Source organism: Cavia porcellus, unplaced genomic scaffold (assembly GCF_034190915.1).
Source record: "Cavia porcellus strain 051 isolate PalLab524CR breed Dunkin Hartley unplaced genomic scaffold, mCavPor4.1 scaffold_16, whole genome shotgun sequence".
NCBI classification, from domain to species: domain Eukaryota; kingdom Metazoa; phylum Chordata; class Mammalia; order Rodentia; family Caviidae; genus Cavia; species Cavia porcellus.
The window spans coordinates 67091929-67109767 of record NW_026947499.1 but is presented as its reverse complement, the minus strand read 5'-3'; the positions used below and the strand labels follow the sequence as shown (position 1 = coordinate 67109767).

The window sequence follows — 17839 nt, the reverse complement described above, 5'->3', positions numbered from 1 at the left end:
TATGGCTTCATATGCTTATGCAGCATGAAACTGTTCCAAAAAAGATAACAGAAATGGAAATAAAAATGCATAAACTTTATTCATCTACTGTGAAAGAATCAAAGAAAGTTAGTGACATGCAGAATTTCTGTACTAAATGCTCTTTGAAATGTAGAAACAATAATTAGTTTGGAATCATGACAATCAAATGAAACCTATCTCAATGAAAAATTAAGAGGTCTATGATTTTTCTATTCAAAACAATTAAATGGTAAAATTATATATGTGGCATTTGTAAAAATTTAATGTGAAAAAATAAAATGGATACATAAATATAGTTCATCACAAGTATATCTATTATTTCATTATTATATCCATTATTTCACTTTAAAGGTAGTGATGACTTTTAAAGAAAAAGATCATTTTATAAACATGATTTCTAGTTTCTGGAGATAGAGTGAATGCTTTCCTGAGGTCTTCAGTTCAATCACCAGTACCAAAAATAAAGAATGCTAATCATTTTTAAATTGATAACACAAGAATGTTGCCTCTAGAATTAGGGTGAATTGAGATTTAATTGACTATATACCACTAGAGTTTTTCATTGATTCCAAACATTTTTAGTACATTTACTAGTCATAAAGTCCTGCGAAACCTTTTGCATCTTCAACCAAAACAGTGGACTGACTGAAATGTGTGAATTGTTTCCATTCAACCATTAACAGACACATATCAGGATGAATGAGAACAAATTCTATTTATTGCAGCTTAGACCTGGTGAGAAAAATAAAACATTACCTGAACAGTCAGGTTAAATGAATTACCTGAACAGTCAGTTAAATGAATTTATGAAAGCACTGTAATGGAAAAGTACAAGGCACTCTAATACCAAAATGGGCAACTTATGTGCAATCAGAGAAGTGAAACTGGGTTTTATTAAGATCAGTTTGGCTGTGGTGTAAAGTCAACTGGGAAGATCTTCAGATGAGCAAGAAGAGATAATGGGAATTGTAGAGATGGAAAGAAATAGATCCAACTGTGCTTTAGAGATAAAAATCAACAGATTTGATAACTAGACGTGAGGTGTACGTTTGACAAAACGTAGTATAGTAGGCTAGTTTAGAGTTTGAGTTTTAGGTTTCTAGCATGGGCATGGGGAAGAAATTATGTGCATTTATTGACGTTAGGAATCCTGGAAGAGAGTCTAACCTTGCAGGAAGCAGCCTGACTTCCATGCTGAATGTATTAAATTTGAGATGCCTCTGAGGGAGGTAGTTTTGTTAAACAGGCATGCAAGTCAAAAAATAAACTTAGGCTATAAATCTAGGAGTTATTGGTTTAGAGAATCTGAAGCCCATAGTACAGAAGATCATGGTAAGAGAATGTGAACAGGAAAAAAAGGAGCCTAAAATCCCCCACATTTAAACCATCTTTGCAGGTTGAAAATGAGAAGAGGAAGTAGCAGCTACAAAGGCAAAGAAAATGAAGTAATAACTGATGAAGATTAAAACAAAGTATCAAAATCACTTTGAGTGTCTTGCTGAGGAGGAATTCTTGTATTACAGTAAATATTTATAAAGATCAAGAGACTTGACTTCCAAAATAACACCACCTGAGATTTCCTGAGGCACTTTATGGTCTGGGAAAAATATCTTCCCTGCCACTTAACAATATAATGAGAAAACATTAAATATGTGATATGAAAAGTTAAATGTTATAGACATACATTTGAAGTCAAATCTACAATGATATGTTTTCTTAAAAAATACTTAGAAAACTATTCTTAACCAAAAATGCATTTATATGGAGTTTAACAATACAAAGTGATACCTTTTTCTGCTTGTAAATATTGGTACCATTCCTTGATGATAGTTTGGTAAGATGTGGTTCTGATGATACAGAATATTTTAACTTGTATGTTTAATTTTACAACCTGGCTTGGAACTGCTTTTTATTCTTTCTTGGAGTCAGTCGCAAAGATAAACCAGACAATAAGGGAGAATTAATCATTATTGCACTGTTTAAATTTAGAAGACCTCAAAGCAGTTAAAAAGTTTGGTTTAGTTAATGAAATAAGCATTACTTTTCACACACCCTTTGTGAAAAATGTATACTCTGAAGAGCCTATTAACATATATCCCTTTCTTCTCACAGGGTTCCACAGGGATTCAGGGGCCTCAAGGTCCACCTGGGAAAGAAGGTCAAAGGGTAAGTAAATTTGGGACAGCTGATAAATATTACTAATTTGAGGGATAGTTTTTTTAAGTACCAAACTGTAGCAAGCAAGCAGATGGGCACTATAAAAGTATTCACTCTCTGGTGTCTGAAATTTAAGACTGGAGAGATTGCTTTTCAGAAAATTGTACATATTTTTACTATATTTGTGTGGCAGCACAAATATAGAGGTAATTGGATAAAAAAGAATCATCTCTTATCTGATCTAGATCACGTTGGTTATATTTCCTGTATTTGAGTTAAATAACTGAGAATCTTGGTGGAAGTCCAGCCCATTCATGAATTCAATAAAAACTCTGATTATTAACTCCTATATTGGTGAGCTTTCCCATTGTCCCAGCATGAAACAAATACTCAAGACCCACAACTTACAGGAAGGAAAAGTTTAAATGGACTCACAGTTTCAAAGAATTCAGTCCATTGTTAGCTGTCAACCAAGTTGAAAATTAAGTTTAACCACCACACCTCCGTTAGTTAGCCAAATTAATGACGTTGTTCACTCTTTGTAACTCTCCTTTCATTAGTACTTATTGCCTTTAAGAGCTATAAAATAGTGATTTCATAAATTGTAATTGCAATTGGAAGCATTAAGTGACCTTTTATCTTCAGTCTATCTTAGCCTCATCATTGTTCAATAAAAGGAATCCCTGTGCGGGGTTTTGTGGAGGCGGCGGGCTTGACTTGAACACTGGACACCCTGTTCTGGTGGCTTACTATCATTACTGCAGTCGCAAGCAGAAACACTGAAACAACACTCAGGATTCGGAGGCAGATTCATTTAAGTCGATGGGCACCGATTAGGATCATTCCCAGAATATCAGGCCCCAATCTCTGAAGGTCTAGGGCTTCTATCTGATGCACTAGCAAAGGCGAGACTGAACAGCCTGCCAGTTCTTCTGATTACCCAGCAAGGTGAGATCATCAGTTTCAAGGGTAAATTAATGATCACTAGTTTAGGAAGCTTGGTATCATGGTGCAGTCAGACATCCTGCATATTTGGTTGTGCTCGTGTGGTTACAGGGGTCAAGAAAATAATCTACAAAGCCGTGAAGCAGCTACAGAGTTTTTGAAAGAACAGTTTCTCTTGTACAGTTTTTCCCTTTCATTCCTATTTTGGAATCATTTTGAAGATTCAGAACATTTTGTACGCTTTCTCAAATGATTTTAAAACTCCTTGTGCTAGATGAGGATGATGAAGGTTCTGTAACTTGTGAGTTTAGCTGACTTGGCTGAACTTGACTTCTGATTAGATCCCGTGATTTCTTTTATTGTCCTTGTAGATTAATCCAAAATCTATGTTTAGGTCATTCTCAATTATTATTTTCAGTTCTGCTCTCTGGTAAATGTTTCCTCTAATACTTCAGAGTCCTTCATCTGTTTGAGGCCCAGTGATGTGTCAGCCTATAATCTCAGCATCCAGGAAGATGAGGCAGGAGGATCACAAGTTTAGGCAAGCCTGGGCTTTATAGTGAGACCCTGTCACAAGACAAACAGCAAACTAAAAAAGTTAAAAAAAAAAATTTTAATCCTGTTTTCCAGTGAATAGTCTCAGTCATACGTCACCTTGAAATTTAATAATTTGTTCAAATCATTAGTAAATCTAACCCCCAGAGCAGGGCCAGGCAGCACTGTGTAATACCAGCTGCCACATTCTCTACCGTGGATGTTCTCGGGATGTGATAATCAAGTGAGTACAAGTGACTGTGAACTCTACCTCCTCCCTGTTCGTCTTTCTTATTCAGTTCAAAAGATAATTATGAAAGACTTGTCACATACTAACTGAAGTGGAAAAACACTAATGAGACTTTAAAAAAAGTAGTATGCTTCAAATTGAAATTGTACCCTCTCAAAGTAGCATGTCAAAAGATGGGCTGAAGAATAAGCTTATGTACTTTTTCATGATAATTATTTGAATCATAAAGTTCAGCCATCATTGTATGCAGCTGCACTCCATTTATAAATATGAATCAGAAAATTTTGTATTACTTTAATTTCATTTTCTGTCAAGAGTAGCTATAAGAAAAAAATGTATTAGAATTTTTAGGCAGTGTTGGGCATAGTTGTCATTGTTGCTGCTTCTCTTTTGCAAATGCCATATTCATCAAAGTAGCTAGAGCTGACATTTCCAAAACTACTCAGTGAGTTGTTCTACTTTATAAGCTACTTGAATAGGAAAGTACTTAATGTAAGAAGTGAAGCTTTCTTACATATATTTGGGTCCATCTGAATGTTACTATTTCTTCTCTATTCTTTGTTAGGCAACACTAAGTTTTGGACACAAATGTATTTGTGTGTGTGTGTGTGTACATGTATATGAAACTTCTCAAAGCTAAGAGTAATAATTTTTCACCATAAATTTAGAAAAATCTATGAGTTAAAAATTTAATGGATCCATTTTCAACAAAACGGTATTTTGATTATAGTATTTGATGAGGGAAAATTGACTATTATTAATATTATTGCAATGAAACTTTAAAAAACACACCAAGCCTTATGGTCTGCTCTAAATAATTGCTTTCATGACTGAACATCAGAAAAAGTCAGTAACTTCTTGTTTTTTCTCAATGATCAGTTATATGGTAGCCTCTCTGCTCTATCCACATCTCAGAATTAAGATGAGTTTCAAACACAAATGTCACATATAAACATACTTGAGCAAATCCCAAAATTATAGAAACATGTTAGCATTGACACTGTTACTTTTGTTAGGATGTGAGAGTTCTGATTGATGGATTGCTTTCCTTTTTCTCTTGTATAGTTTTCTTAGGCAGAAGAAGAGCCGTATTTTTTGCAAATACAGCAGTATTTTCTGTTTGAAAGTTTTATTAGCTTATTTTACTTTTGTCTCTTAAGCTACTACATATTCATTTATAAACTAAAATTTTAGTTTATAAACGGGTTATTAACTGCAAGTCTTAGTTTGTAAACTTAGTTTTAACTAGTTAATAGTTGCTCTGAACTTTAACATTGTACCACGGAAAAATGTATTTGAGGTTTGTGTATGTGTTTTTTTTTTTCTTTAACCTTGTGATTTTCTTGAAATCTTTCATGTGCCATTAATTTTTTTCCTTTTTTAGTTTATCTTTTTGAAACCTAGCAAATTAAACATTCATATTTAAGTCTCACTTGCTGCATGGATCTGTATAACTCTAGAAATCCAATCCTCATCAAATGCTGCAGAAAGAACGGGGGTGATGCGGGGCAGGAAGGACAGAAAAGGACACAGTGGAGCAGGTAGTGCTGCCTGCCGGCGCCCTGGAGAGTGTGCAGCCCAGGACGAGGACAGTACGGTCCAGGAGGGGGAGAGGACACAGCAGGGTCAAGAATCAGAACCAAGAGGCTTAGGATGTGTGGCGGCTCAGCAGGACTGAAATTTGGAATAAGGCTGGGGTATAATGTCATTCCATTCCTGCCTTTTATTGCTGGGTCCTAATTTTAGTCCTGAGCAGAATTTTTGCTTTTTTAAGATTTGCCTTTATCCCTTTGTTTTGGCTCCAGATTATCCTTTCTGCTTAGGCCTTTCCCACACCCCCTCCCTCAGAAACAGTTCTTTGATTTCCTCCTCCTAAGATTTCCTGCAGTTTTTGCTTTCTGCTGAAGCTCCCTCCAAGGCCTGTCTGGGATCAAGATTCCACACATGTGAAGCCACACACAGAACCTGAGCCTCCTTAGTCCCCGGCCCCGCGGGCGGGAGGTGTCCCTCTGCACTTGCCCAGACTTGATGATGGCAGAGGAACCGTGTCATATTTCTTCAATGAGGTGGGAGCCCTGCTAAACCCAGCGAGGCAGGCCAAACAGCGTTCTGCAGTTGTGATGCACACAGCGCGTAGGTGGGTAGGTGGTAGTGGGGGCTCTGGCACTGGGCTCCCAGGATAAAGTCCTGGCCCTGCCATTCGCGAGGGTGAGATCTGGCCAAGTGCTGCAGTCCCTGCGCACCAGTTTCCTCATTTAGAAATGGAGATTGCAAACGTGCTTATCCAATCCGACTACTGCAAGGCCGGTGTGCACCGGCTGCCATCTTTATTCTGAATATTGTGGAGAAGGGAAGGCAAGTACATAGAATGAGAAGAACATCAGGATTGATAAATTCAAGAAAAAAGTATTTAAGGTGAAATGACTGACTGTCTTCACTGCTACTTCATGGAACTCACTTGATTTACCTTTTACCTAGATTCTTCCTTTCCCTTTATACCCTTGCTCATGTTTTAATGCTCCCAGAGGCTCCCTGAGGGCCAGGATTTATCCAGCTTGATAACTGAGTATATAAAAAACTTACAAATGTAGAGTAGAGGATTTCCTGTTCCTTATCCTTGCTGTGGAGTGGTTGAGGCCTCACCATTTGCTCTATATATCAGTTTTGCTGATCTTGTATACATTGACTAGGACTTTCATGGGAAAACATCTTGTTTTTCTTTGCTTATTTGTCCCTGAACTAATCTACAATAATGTAAGTATAGAAATCTTGCTCTCATAAGTACTGCGTTGTATGGATCCCATTAGGAAAAAGAACAATAAAATCAATGTTTCTAGGAAATCAACACATAGCCTAGGACTCAGTGAAGCAAAAATTTTATGAACTGATTTGTTTTGTGGTTCTTAATATATTTTTTCAAGTGAAATCAAGACTCTGTAAACTAGCCATGTTCAGTGAAAGGTTTCTAGAATGTAGCCAGGGACTAAAGCAAGTCAGACCTGCCTCAATCTGCAGTAAAAAAAAAATTAATAGTCATAAATAAAAGCCAGTTGCTCTCCTTACTACAGAGTAGTTTATTCCAAGTGCTGACTGTGCAAATGACTTCCTAGCGGCTATGAAACAAGTCCAGATCCTGGTAGAAACCACTTATTTTCAGAAATTGCACATCTTTACAGGGTCTTAAATCTGGGAAGGAGCTTTACAAAGAAAAGAACAAAGAGTAATGAATCTTAAGCTTCAGGAAGGAATATGATTAGTTTCAAATAAAATGAGAGGGAGATACAAAACCAGCATCTTATTTGTAATATATTAAAAGTGAACTTGACTTTTAAAAATGCAGTGAGTATGCTTACAATTTTGGCCCACTCACCTCCACTGTGACAGGTGTCCTTGTATCAGAAATGCATAGAATCAATGAGAAAAATGAAAAATTATTTTAAATGGTTTTAATGCTAGTCCTAGGTAGAGCAAAGAAAGTATCTTTTTTTGCTTAAATCTATAAACATACATTTTATAAATACCGTCAAAATGTAAATGTTGTGAATTTTATAACAAGTGGTTCCTTTTTATTGCTCATGGGATGAACTTTCTAGCATGTACAGATGTACAGATGTACATGATGACATTTTCTTTCCATTTGCTTTCTAAGAAATCTTCTTTGGATGTTTTCCTGATGATTATCTTGAGATTGCAAGACAGGCGATTTTGAATCCTAGGTAACATTTCTAGTATACCTGAGAAAGGTTGTGCTCTCTTTAGGTCCCAAGCAAAAGCTGTGTAACTTCTCTGGAATCTTGTGTGAATTTACAAAACCAAATACAAGTTTCAGTGGATAAAAGTAATCCAGTCTCTATTTATCCTCTCATTCTTGTGTGTGGAGCTCTGTGGCAGACCCTAGATCTTTGACCCAGGGACAGAATGAAATGTACCTGCTGAGTAGGGCAGGACTGAGGGAAAGAGTCTGATTAATGTCCACCAAATGTCTACAGAGAGGTGGCTGAGCAGCAGGGGTAAGAATCCTCTACTCTTGTTTCTCACTCTGATCCTGGTGGGAAACACAAATCACAAGAAGATGTTGGAAGACAACTTCCAGCACAGTCTAATTAAAATCAGGAGAAAAGAGACAATACCTGACATAGCCCGGCCTTGTTAGAGCAGGGCGTAGTAAGCATCACAGCTGGCTAATGACAGGGTGCCTGTGGTCCATCGTGGTAAACTTCACAATTACTGGTCTTTCTAGTGCACTTAAAGCAGAAGAGACAAAATGCTTTAGGAAGATTGTCAAATAAAAAAGTTTGTAAAAAAAAAATGGGTTTGTTCCAATATTACTAATACAGATAGCAAAACCACAGTGAGCTATGGTTCTTATTTGTAAGTAAGGGCTCAGTGATACCCTTTGAACTGGAACAAAATAATAAATTATCTCTGTTATTTGGATTAGTATAGAGGAAATGTTGCATGTTCTTTTGAATTTCTTTGTGTGAATAGACCCAGAGCCGATCTCTGCCAGGGAGGAAGTGCACTGTTCCTCAGAGTCTGCAGGAAGCTCCCCAGAAAGTGAGACCCAGAGAATTATCTGAGATGTGATCCTTCAGGAGCTACTTCAGGAACATTAAATCATCACATATTTGAGTGAAAGGGCAGCTGGGATTTCATGCCAGCCTACCAAATAAAGAAACTGGGGCTCATAAAAATGCAGCACTTCCCCAAACTTCAAGACTATTTGTTCTCTTTTACTGTTCTTTATAACAACTAACACTATTTTGTGGGCCACATCAACAGGTTTATCTGTCTTTAAAATATTTTTTTAAAAAAAGAATACTCCCCCAGCATAGTGTCACATGCCTATAATCGCAGCCTTTTGGGAAGCTGAGCAGGAGGGTCACAAGTCTGAGCCCAACCTGAGCAACTGAGACCCTGTGTCAAAATAAATTTTAAAACAATTTTTAAAAAATAGGCTAGGAACATAGCTCAGTGTGAAGGCCCTGGGTCAACCTCAGTAGCACAAAATATTAGAAATTTAACCAAAGCTCAGACTTAAAAACCTACTTAAAAAAAAAAAAAAACAAGACCACACCTAGAGGGGAGGAGAATAGATAGATATGGTTGACCCTTTTGTAGTTGCAGTGCATTGAACAGTGGACCTTTGGTCCATGCCCTGTGTATCCTGCATAAGCAGTTGGGCACCAGGCTTGCCTGGTTGGTGGGGCGTTGGGAGTGGGCTTAGGACTGTTCTGCAGCTGAAGAAGTGCATGAGTCTTGACTTCAGACCACTCACTCCAAACTGTAATCTAACTTGGTGGGTTTCATCGCAGCTTAGCCCTCAGGCATCATCTGGGATTTAGCCTGCAGCACTTCAGATGCACTTTGGTGACAGGTGTCTATGAGAGGGTCTTATCAATGTTACGCACTTAGCCTCAGAAACACTTGAAGAGGATGCAAAGGAAAAAGCCTTTTCTGCCACAGTGCAGACATGCTAATGCTTCTGAAAGGGTGTCTTTATCCAGCACATCACACTGAACACATTAGCAACTATTTGGTAAATTTGCCACTGAAAATGTCAAGCAGAATGTTATTTATCCACTTGAGAAAGAGTGAATATGTGTGAATGGCTGCCAAAATTATGAATTATTCACAAGTTATTAATCAGTTTGGGAAATACAAACATACACATTTTCAGAAATGCAAAACATTTGGGGCATGAAATGTTTGTTGGCCGAATGACTTTGAAAGGCAGAATGGTGTATTTTCAATAAATAATCAAGTCCTCAACTCTGAAAGACTCTGTAGCACTTTCAGTTACCTGAAGTACTAGCCCTGAATTCTCAAAGCATTTAATTTTAGTTTTTTAAATTTATTATATTAAGGTTCTCAGAGAAGAGTAGCAATTAAAAAATAAATGTGATGTAACAATTATAAGAAAAGTGGGAAATTTCTTTTCTGTGGGATGTAATTATAGCATCGGGTAATAGCAGAGCAGTTCTTTAATTCTGCAGAAATGGCTTATAACCTGCTCTTGCACATTTTCCTTTAATACCAGTACATTTTGACTTGTGTTCCTTTATAAATGATTATGGGCACAGTTGATATCATTTGACACTTTTAAAATGTTCAGTACAAACATATACACATCTGTTTACACAGTCACCAGTATATTATGTTATCAGTTGTGGTTCCAAAAATCACTAAATAATATACATCTTGAACTCTGGCAACAATTGCTTACTAAGAGGTTAATAGAGAGACTTTGCGATTATAAGAAAGATTAAAGAATATCTGAAGGTATGCTTAATGTCTCGAAAGCACTAAAATTCAACAAGAAACACATTTTTTTGCATTAAATAAAAAGTTTTGTTTTTATTCAAAAAGAATTCTACCTTAAGAAAAGCAACCCTAGAAAATATAATATAGAAAGCAAGATACTATTGAACAAAATGACTACACTTCTCTATTGCTTGCTCTCGTTCTCTCTCTTGTGTTCGTTCTCTCTCCCTCTCCCTCTCTCTCTCTCTCTGTCTCTGTCTGTCTCTCTCTCTCTCTCTCTCTCTCTCTCTCTCTCTCTCTCTCTCTCTCTCATACTAGATACCATATCTTTGCATTATGCTTTGGCCACATGTTTTGTACAGTGTTCCAAATATTTTTGCAAAACCATTTCCATAACTTTGTGCACTTACTTAACCATGTCTTCAAAAGTATCTGAGTGTTTATCTTCAAAAGTATCTGGGTGTTTATCTTCAAAAGTATCTGAGTGTTTCTTAAATGTAATCAAACCAAAATCTCTACACAGAGAAGAAGACAAGAGCCAATTAATGGGAAAGAGGAAAAACACAAAAATAAAGCCAAAAATGATGCTAGTGATGGAAGTAACTGTATCTGAATGAAAATCTCCCCTTTGAGAGATCTGAGGGCCTGTTTATTTACTCAAAACTAACTGTTTTGTGCGAAGTACGCTGGACATTGGGTTAGTTTGGCTTTTCCAAACTAACCCAGAGATTTGAGGGTTTCTCCCACAAGTGATTTACAGAAGAAACCTGTAAGAAAGTTAAGAAAGTGAAGAAAGTAGGAAAGGAAGGACATGATTTCAGGAGAAATCTGCTCCCAGCTTGGTGTCACAGGGTGTGTGGAGTACCCCATGTCTGCCCCAACCCGGCACAGGGGCTAAGGTTGACCACTGAGTGGGGAGCCCATGTGGGTGTGGTGCAGGTGTGTGCCGAGAGCAGCCAGCCCCATGGCGGCTGGATCCCAGTTAAAGCTGAGCCTGCTGTCTCTGCGTGATTGCTGGGATGAAACAGCGTCCTCACCATCCCTGACACAGAGCCCTTGATGGAGTTTGAGCCGAAAGACGCATCCGATAATAAATTTGATAATACAACAAGATGGGGGGGGGATCATATCTCATTTATATTGCCATAAAGGATAGAAAAGTTATTTAAGTCTGAAATGATTATAATGCTTTTAATCAAACGGGGAAAGACTGAAGGAAAACTTTCTCTTATGTGTGTGAGTTTAAGGCTACAGCATTGGCGCTACTAAGGGAAACAGGCGAAGCCCATCAGCCTTTTAGGGCCTGGAGGCAGATCCCAAGAAAAACATCAGGAATGTACTATTAGAATCATCACACTGTGACTGTCAAAGACACCAAAGTGGCTGAGATGGCTGAGATACAAACTGCAGAAAGAAAATAACCGAGGACAGAACCTTGCAAATGGTGTGGACCTTGTTATAGAAGCAGACGGGAGGTGAACAGGAAGCTTAGAAGTGTCAGGCAACCCATTTGTTTACTCTTGCTGTTATTTCTTGTGCAACTGGAGTTCTGTTCAAAAAATCATTGCCTACACTGTGACTTGTAGTATTTTACCTATTTATCTTCTAGTTAATTCATGAAACAAGTTTCAATAAACAGTTGTTTTAATGTTTAGATCTCTGATCCATTCTGATTTTAGTTTACAGCTTCAGTCTTCTGCAAACTTCCGGTTTCCCAAGAATCAGTTGTTCAGAAGGCTTTCTTTCCTCTAACATATGTTCTGACCCCTTTCTCGAAGATCGAATAGCTGATGCTTCTGTATCCTCTGTTCAGTTTCATTGGTCCTCATCTGTTTCTGTGCTACTACCATGCTATTGTATCACTGCTGCTTTATAATATAACTTGAAGCCAGGTATTGTGATACTTCCTGTTTTGCTCATGTTGTCCAGGATTGCTTTTGCTCTTCTGGTTCCATGTGAATTTTAAGTTTGTTTTCTTTAGTCCTGTGAGGGATGCTGTTGGTATTTTGACTGAGTTACTTTGACTCTGAAGATCAGTTTTGGAAGTGTGGCCATTTTGACAATATTGGTTCTGCCTGTCCAAGAGCACGGGATATCTTTCCATTTACTGATGTCTGCTTCAATCTCCTTTTTCAGGGTAATTTAGTTTTCCTTTGTAGAGATCTTTCATCCCCTTGGTTAGATTAATTCCTGGGTATTTAACTTTTCTTGATGATATTGTTTACAATATTGTTCAAATAATTTCTCATTGAGTTTATTATTGGATACATAGATGCTATTGATTCTTGTATGTTCATTTTATATCCTGCTACACTGCTGAAGTTGATCTTTAATTCCAAGAGTTTTTGGTGAAATTCAGTGAAATTTGAATCTTCTTTGTAGAGTATCATGTCATCTGGAATAATTACACTTTGACTTTGCACTTTCGTATATGTATCTCCTTTATTTCCTTCTCTTGCCTAGTTGCTCTGGTTAGTATTTAGAATACTATGTTGATCACAGGTTGTAAGAGTAAAGAGAGAAGGGAAGTAGATGAGAAATGAAGGGGGTTGAATAGACGCAAGCTGTGTGGAGACCTTTGCTGTTTCTAAGAAGCACTCCTCTCAAGACTATTGATTGTTTTCAGGCCAATAAAATGTATAGCTACTACTTTTCTCCATCGTGAGCAGCAAGCCCCAATCAATAAGGTAAAAGCAGAAATAGAGAAGTTTAGAAAAACAACCTAAAAGAAAGCAGGGGAAGAAAATAAAAGACTCAATCAAAACATGAACAACTGAAATGAATAGAAACTTCTCAGAAGTACCTAAAGTCAATAAATACATGAAAAATGTTCATCATCTCTGGTCATTAGAGAAATACAAATTAAAACAACACAGAGATTCTGTGTTACACTGGGGAAAAATAGCTAGCATCAAGGCATCAAATAATACCAAATACTCAGGAATCTATCGGGGAGGAGCACTTTTATATTGTTGGTGAGAATGTGAACAAGTACATCTACTATGGAGATTCCTCACGAGCCTAAACATAGAAATGCCATGCAGCCCAGCTATTCTTCTTCTAGTTACCTTCCTGACAAAGGATAAAAGACATCCTATTACAATGATCTATGCATACACATATTTGTGGCAGCAACTTTTAATAGGTAAATATGCCCATCAATAAATGAATGTATAAAGAAAATATAGTGTTTATATACAATCGAGTATTACTGTATCATAAAGCAGGATAAACTTGGTCATTTGTAGGAAAATGGATGCACCTTGAAACCATAATATTAAATGAAATAAATCAGATACCAAAGCTTGTGTGGCTTTTCCTTAAATGAGAAAACCAACGTGCAAATAAATTAAAAAGCAAAATGCAAGTTAGATAATAGGAAATGGGGAGATGTAGCTTTTGCAAAGGGGAGAGGGACCAAGAGATGAAAAGAGAGTGAGAAAAGGGAAGGGTAAAAGGATTAAAAATAATTAGCTTTCTACCTAAACTCAGGAAGGAGACAAGGACACCTACTCTTACAACCTGTGATCAACCTAGTACTCTAAATATTAACCAGAACAACTAGGCAAGAGAAGGAAATAAAGGAGACACATACAGGAAAGTGCATGTATTGTGTATGTGTATCAACTCCCAATGATGGGAGAAGAAGAGGTCTACCATGCCAATGTCAGAGTTTTCCTAGTTTCTTCAAATTGCTGTTGAACATATAAGTATTTCATTTTACTCCTACCATCTGTGCATCCTTCTTAGTAAATTACCAGTGGTCTCTTTGAAGTGCATTCCATTAGCCACCATTTATCTGAATTCATTTCTTTTGTTTTATAAATTCATTTTTGCTAGAATACAATTCCAACTTCTTAGAAAACTTTGTTTTATGAGAATAACATAAATGATGTCAGGGTGAAATATTCTCAAAATTAAATTCTTCTTATCATTAATGCTTTCGGCAATGTTCATATTTTACATCTCTGCGCATACTTTATCGACTGTCATTTATTTTATCTCAAATGATGTAAAATTTCTGAAGCATACTAATTAAGTATCTTTCCCAAAGAAGAAAATGTCAAGACACTGGTTTACCATACAAGTAGTCCTGCTTGTGCCTTTTTATCAATAAATCCTTATGGTAATAGTTATAAATGTTTGTATCATGTACTGATAACTTACTTTGAGTCTAAAAATCTTTTTCACTGGGAGCTGATAGGAACAAATATGTTATATTCCTTTGCAGTGTTGCCATAGAGATAAAACCCTTTCAAAGTAAAAATACAGATGACACAGAAATTGCTAATTCAAAAGTTTTTTCTAATTTAATATTGAAAATTATGCACTATTCCCTTTCATTTTTATTTTGTCAAAATTGCATGATGAGTGTGTCTAATGTAGTTTTATTAGATAATTTCTTATATAAGAAAAAAATTGAAACAGAAAATAAAATTGGTGAATTCTCCACAGCATTAAGTAGGATGAGACTTTCATTTTTAATGTTTTATTCTTAAGACTTAACACATTGCTGATAATCTTCTGTGTGCTCCTGCTCCCTACTTCCTCTTCATATTTTCTTAACTTGGAATCTAATTTTAATGACTTTTCCTAAAAATGAACAATATATTTAATTTATTTTTTCCCACATTTTCCTGGCATAAACATAATCAAAAAGATGAACAAACCTATGAAAATGTTTGTGATCTTACTGTTGTTCACGATTAGATTTTGAAAGTTTTGTATGCTTCCTTTAAATGGTCAGGCTTGCAAATATTCTATGAGTTAGAATTATTTTATGTAATGACCTCAATATGATTTTATTAAAAAAATCAGATCATCACTTTCCAAAGATATTCAGATGAGCCCAACCACCACTAAGACTGATGATTAATTAGACAAAAAAGAGTCAGTCAGTTGCAAAAGATGGTCACAGACTTTCTACCTACAAAATCCCTCTGAGAACAATGAGATGATGAAAGAGATAAAGGACCAAGGATAGAGAAATATAGACCCTCACTTATCTGCATTTTCTTCATAGCCACCTTGCATTTGCTGGGATGTGATGAGCTTCAGGTGATCCACAACTGTTGCTAGATTGTGAAAAGTACAGAAACAGAAAATACATGTATAGAAATGTTAGTGACAGTATCATCGTGTAACCTCAGCCTGCGATGATTGGAGTCACCCCTTATGGTTGAGTCTTGTATTGAACTCCTGCAGAGTTACAGCTGCTGCTTACATCATCTGAGGCATGAACAGCAGAACCATTTCACTTGGGACATTTTAAAAGGAGACTGTAAACTTTAATCTGCAAAAATCTGAGAAAACGAAATCATTTACTTTTGTAACTTGCTTTTTGTTATTTACATTTTCAATCAAGATAAAGGAGGAAAATTTACTTTCAACCTTAATTCATGACAAAACAAACTTCACTAAGTTTTATGACATCTCATTGCAGCAGAAAAGCATGAACTGAGAGAGAGCCTGGGAAGTGAGTCTCAAGAGAGAAAAACTAATCTAGTTGATACCATCCTAGTTTTACCAGGAAGTCTAATCACTCATATGCTGAGTTCAGCTAGTTGAGGGTGAAGCATTGTTGGCTGTTGTGCACGACCTAAGGAACAATGGAACCATAATTATACAAAGCAACATTTATACAAAAATATAAATAAATTCAAAACCAAAAGGATTTGTGCAAGAATGAATATTGATTTCAGATGCCAATTAAAGTTAATGTTTTATACTGCATATTTCAATATTACTGCTTTCTTTATACCTTACACAGTAGTTCATTAGATTGCTGAGACTAAAAACTAAAGATGCAGTTGCTGAAGCAGTTGTGAACAATGACATCAGAGGTGTTTAGAAATAGCAACTGAATCAAAGATACCATCGTTTGCCATACTAAACATCTAGCTAGGACCAGTTGAAGACACAAAGCTAGTGAAATGTGTTACTACATGCTGATTAACACATGGGTATTATTCATGTGGCAAGTCTTCTGAATAACACACAATTGCCAAGAGTGGGGCTAAGGAAGAATTGTTTTTTCTTCAGCTTCTTGGCAGCAATTATCTCTGCACAGTAGGAAACAATGAAAGGTCACACTTTCACAGGTATCACCTGAATCAAGTGCTTATACAGGAAGATGTTGGGATGATGCAGTCCCATGATAGGAAACATGCCAAGAAGTTACCAAGTTGATGAGCTTGCTCCAGATAGAACGATTTGTAAAGACTGATATGCTAAATTTGAGTCATTGTTATTTTGGGATTATGTCAAAAATGATCATGATAACTGCTATTTTATGCTGACTTCCCTTATTACCAAATGGAAAACTTTGTCTGGATTGTCAGAACTACAGAAAGAACTCATTTCTGCAAGTTAAGAAGTCAGTTTATTCTTACCTTTTAAAAAATGAAATTTAAACAGCTTGACAGCTAAATTGGCTACTCATCTGATATCTTCCATATTTTTAATAATGCCAATAAAATGCTCCATTTATTGAAAATTAAAATTAAAAAGAATGTGTTTGAGTTTGTGAAACTAGTTTGAAATCGCTTCTTCAATCCTCTTCATAGCAAAGCTGTTAAATTCAATTCTGTACTAAATGTCATTATAACAAAATAAAGTACTTTAAATGAAAGTTATTCCCGGCAGGAAATGTTGTCAATTCAACAGAATTTAGGAAGACAGCAAGCCAGCAGCAACTTTGTTTTTCACTTTAAAAACTTTCCATACAGATATAACATTGTTTACATATTCAAAGGATGTGTGTGTGTACTTTATTAGTCAGCTTTGGTCACTGTAATCAAATGCCTGATATACAGGACTTAAAGGAGGATTTGTTTTGCCTTCAGATTCTGGATTTGGTCGATGTGTGGCTGGTTTCAAGTTAGAAATGTCATGGTGAAAAGCTTTGGTGGAGGAATACTGTTTAGGTCATGGTGGCCCAGAACCTGAATAGGGAAAGAATGCCAGAGAGGAAGGGGCAAGGAACTTGATCTAGTTCCCAAGGTCATGATTCCATCAACCCTCCCCTAGACACACCCTCAAGTGTACTTTACTAATCTAGTGGGTAGCTCCTAAGCCGATCAAGTTGACATTTACACTTAATTGTCATGGACACTTAACATAGGGAATAGTTCACTCATAACTTTTTGTCTCATTATAAGTGCAAAATAATAAAAAGTTGCAAATGTAATTAGAGAATCTTTGATGTCATGAATACACATGTATAGGTTTGTAACTTTTTCCTTTTACCATTTGTTTAAACTTATTAAAGCCTAATCTTATGGCTGTCAAATCCAGTAATAGGTATGGAAACTTCTACTTTGTCTATTTTTAATTTTTTCTAATTATTCACATTTATTGTGTTTCATAAAAGTACTTGTTCACAACAAGATTTTAAAAACTGGCCCCTCACTATTGAGTTAGAGAAGCAATGATGTGAATTAGATAAGATATGTGATGGGATAATTATAGACTAAAACAATAACCATCAAAACTTTATCACCAGCAGAGAAACTTCCTTTTATTGAAATGTTAGTGATTGTGCTTTTTAAAATATCTTGATTTCATATTAATTAAGGGAAATGTGCACAGAGCCAAACAGATCTCAGAACTGAGTAAAATATGCAGAGAATTCTCAGCTATGCAGTATGTACTAACAGGACTTAGAAT

General features: G+C 36.3%; 1 protein-coding gene across 3 annotated transcripts in view; it reads left to right on the top strand.

The window, feature by feature from the left end:
- Positions 1-17839, top strand: part of Col19a1 (collagen type XIX alpha 1 chain) — a 305188-nt gene that overhangs the window by 160085 nt on the left and 127264 nt on the right. For all 3 annotated transcript variants that reach the window (XM_003478284.5, XM_013142233.3, XM_005007610.4), the window contains one exon: positions 2134-2187. In XM_003478284.5, the coding sequence (XP_003478332.3) occupies positions 2134-2187 (54 nt within the window). The remainder of the gene's footprint in view (positions 1-2133; positions 2188-17839) is intronic.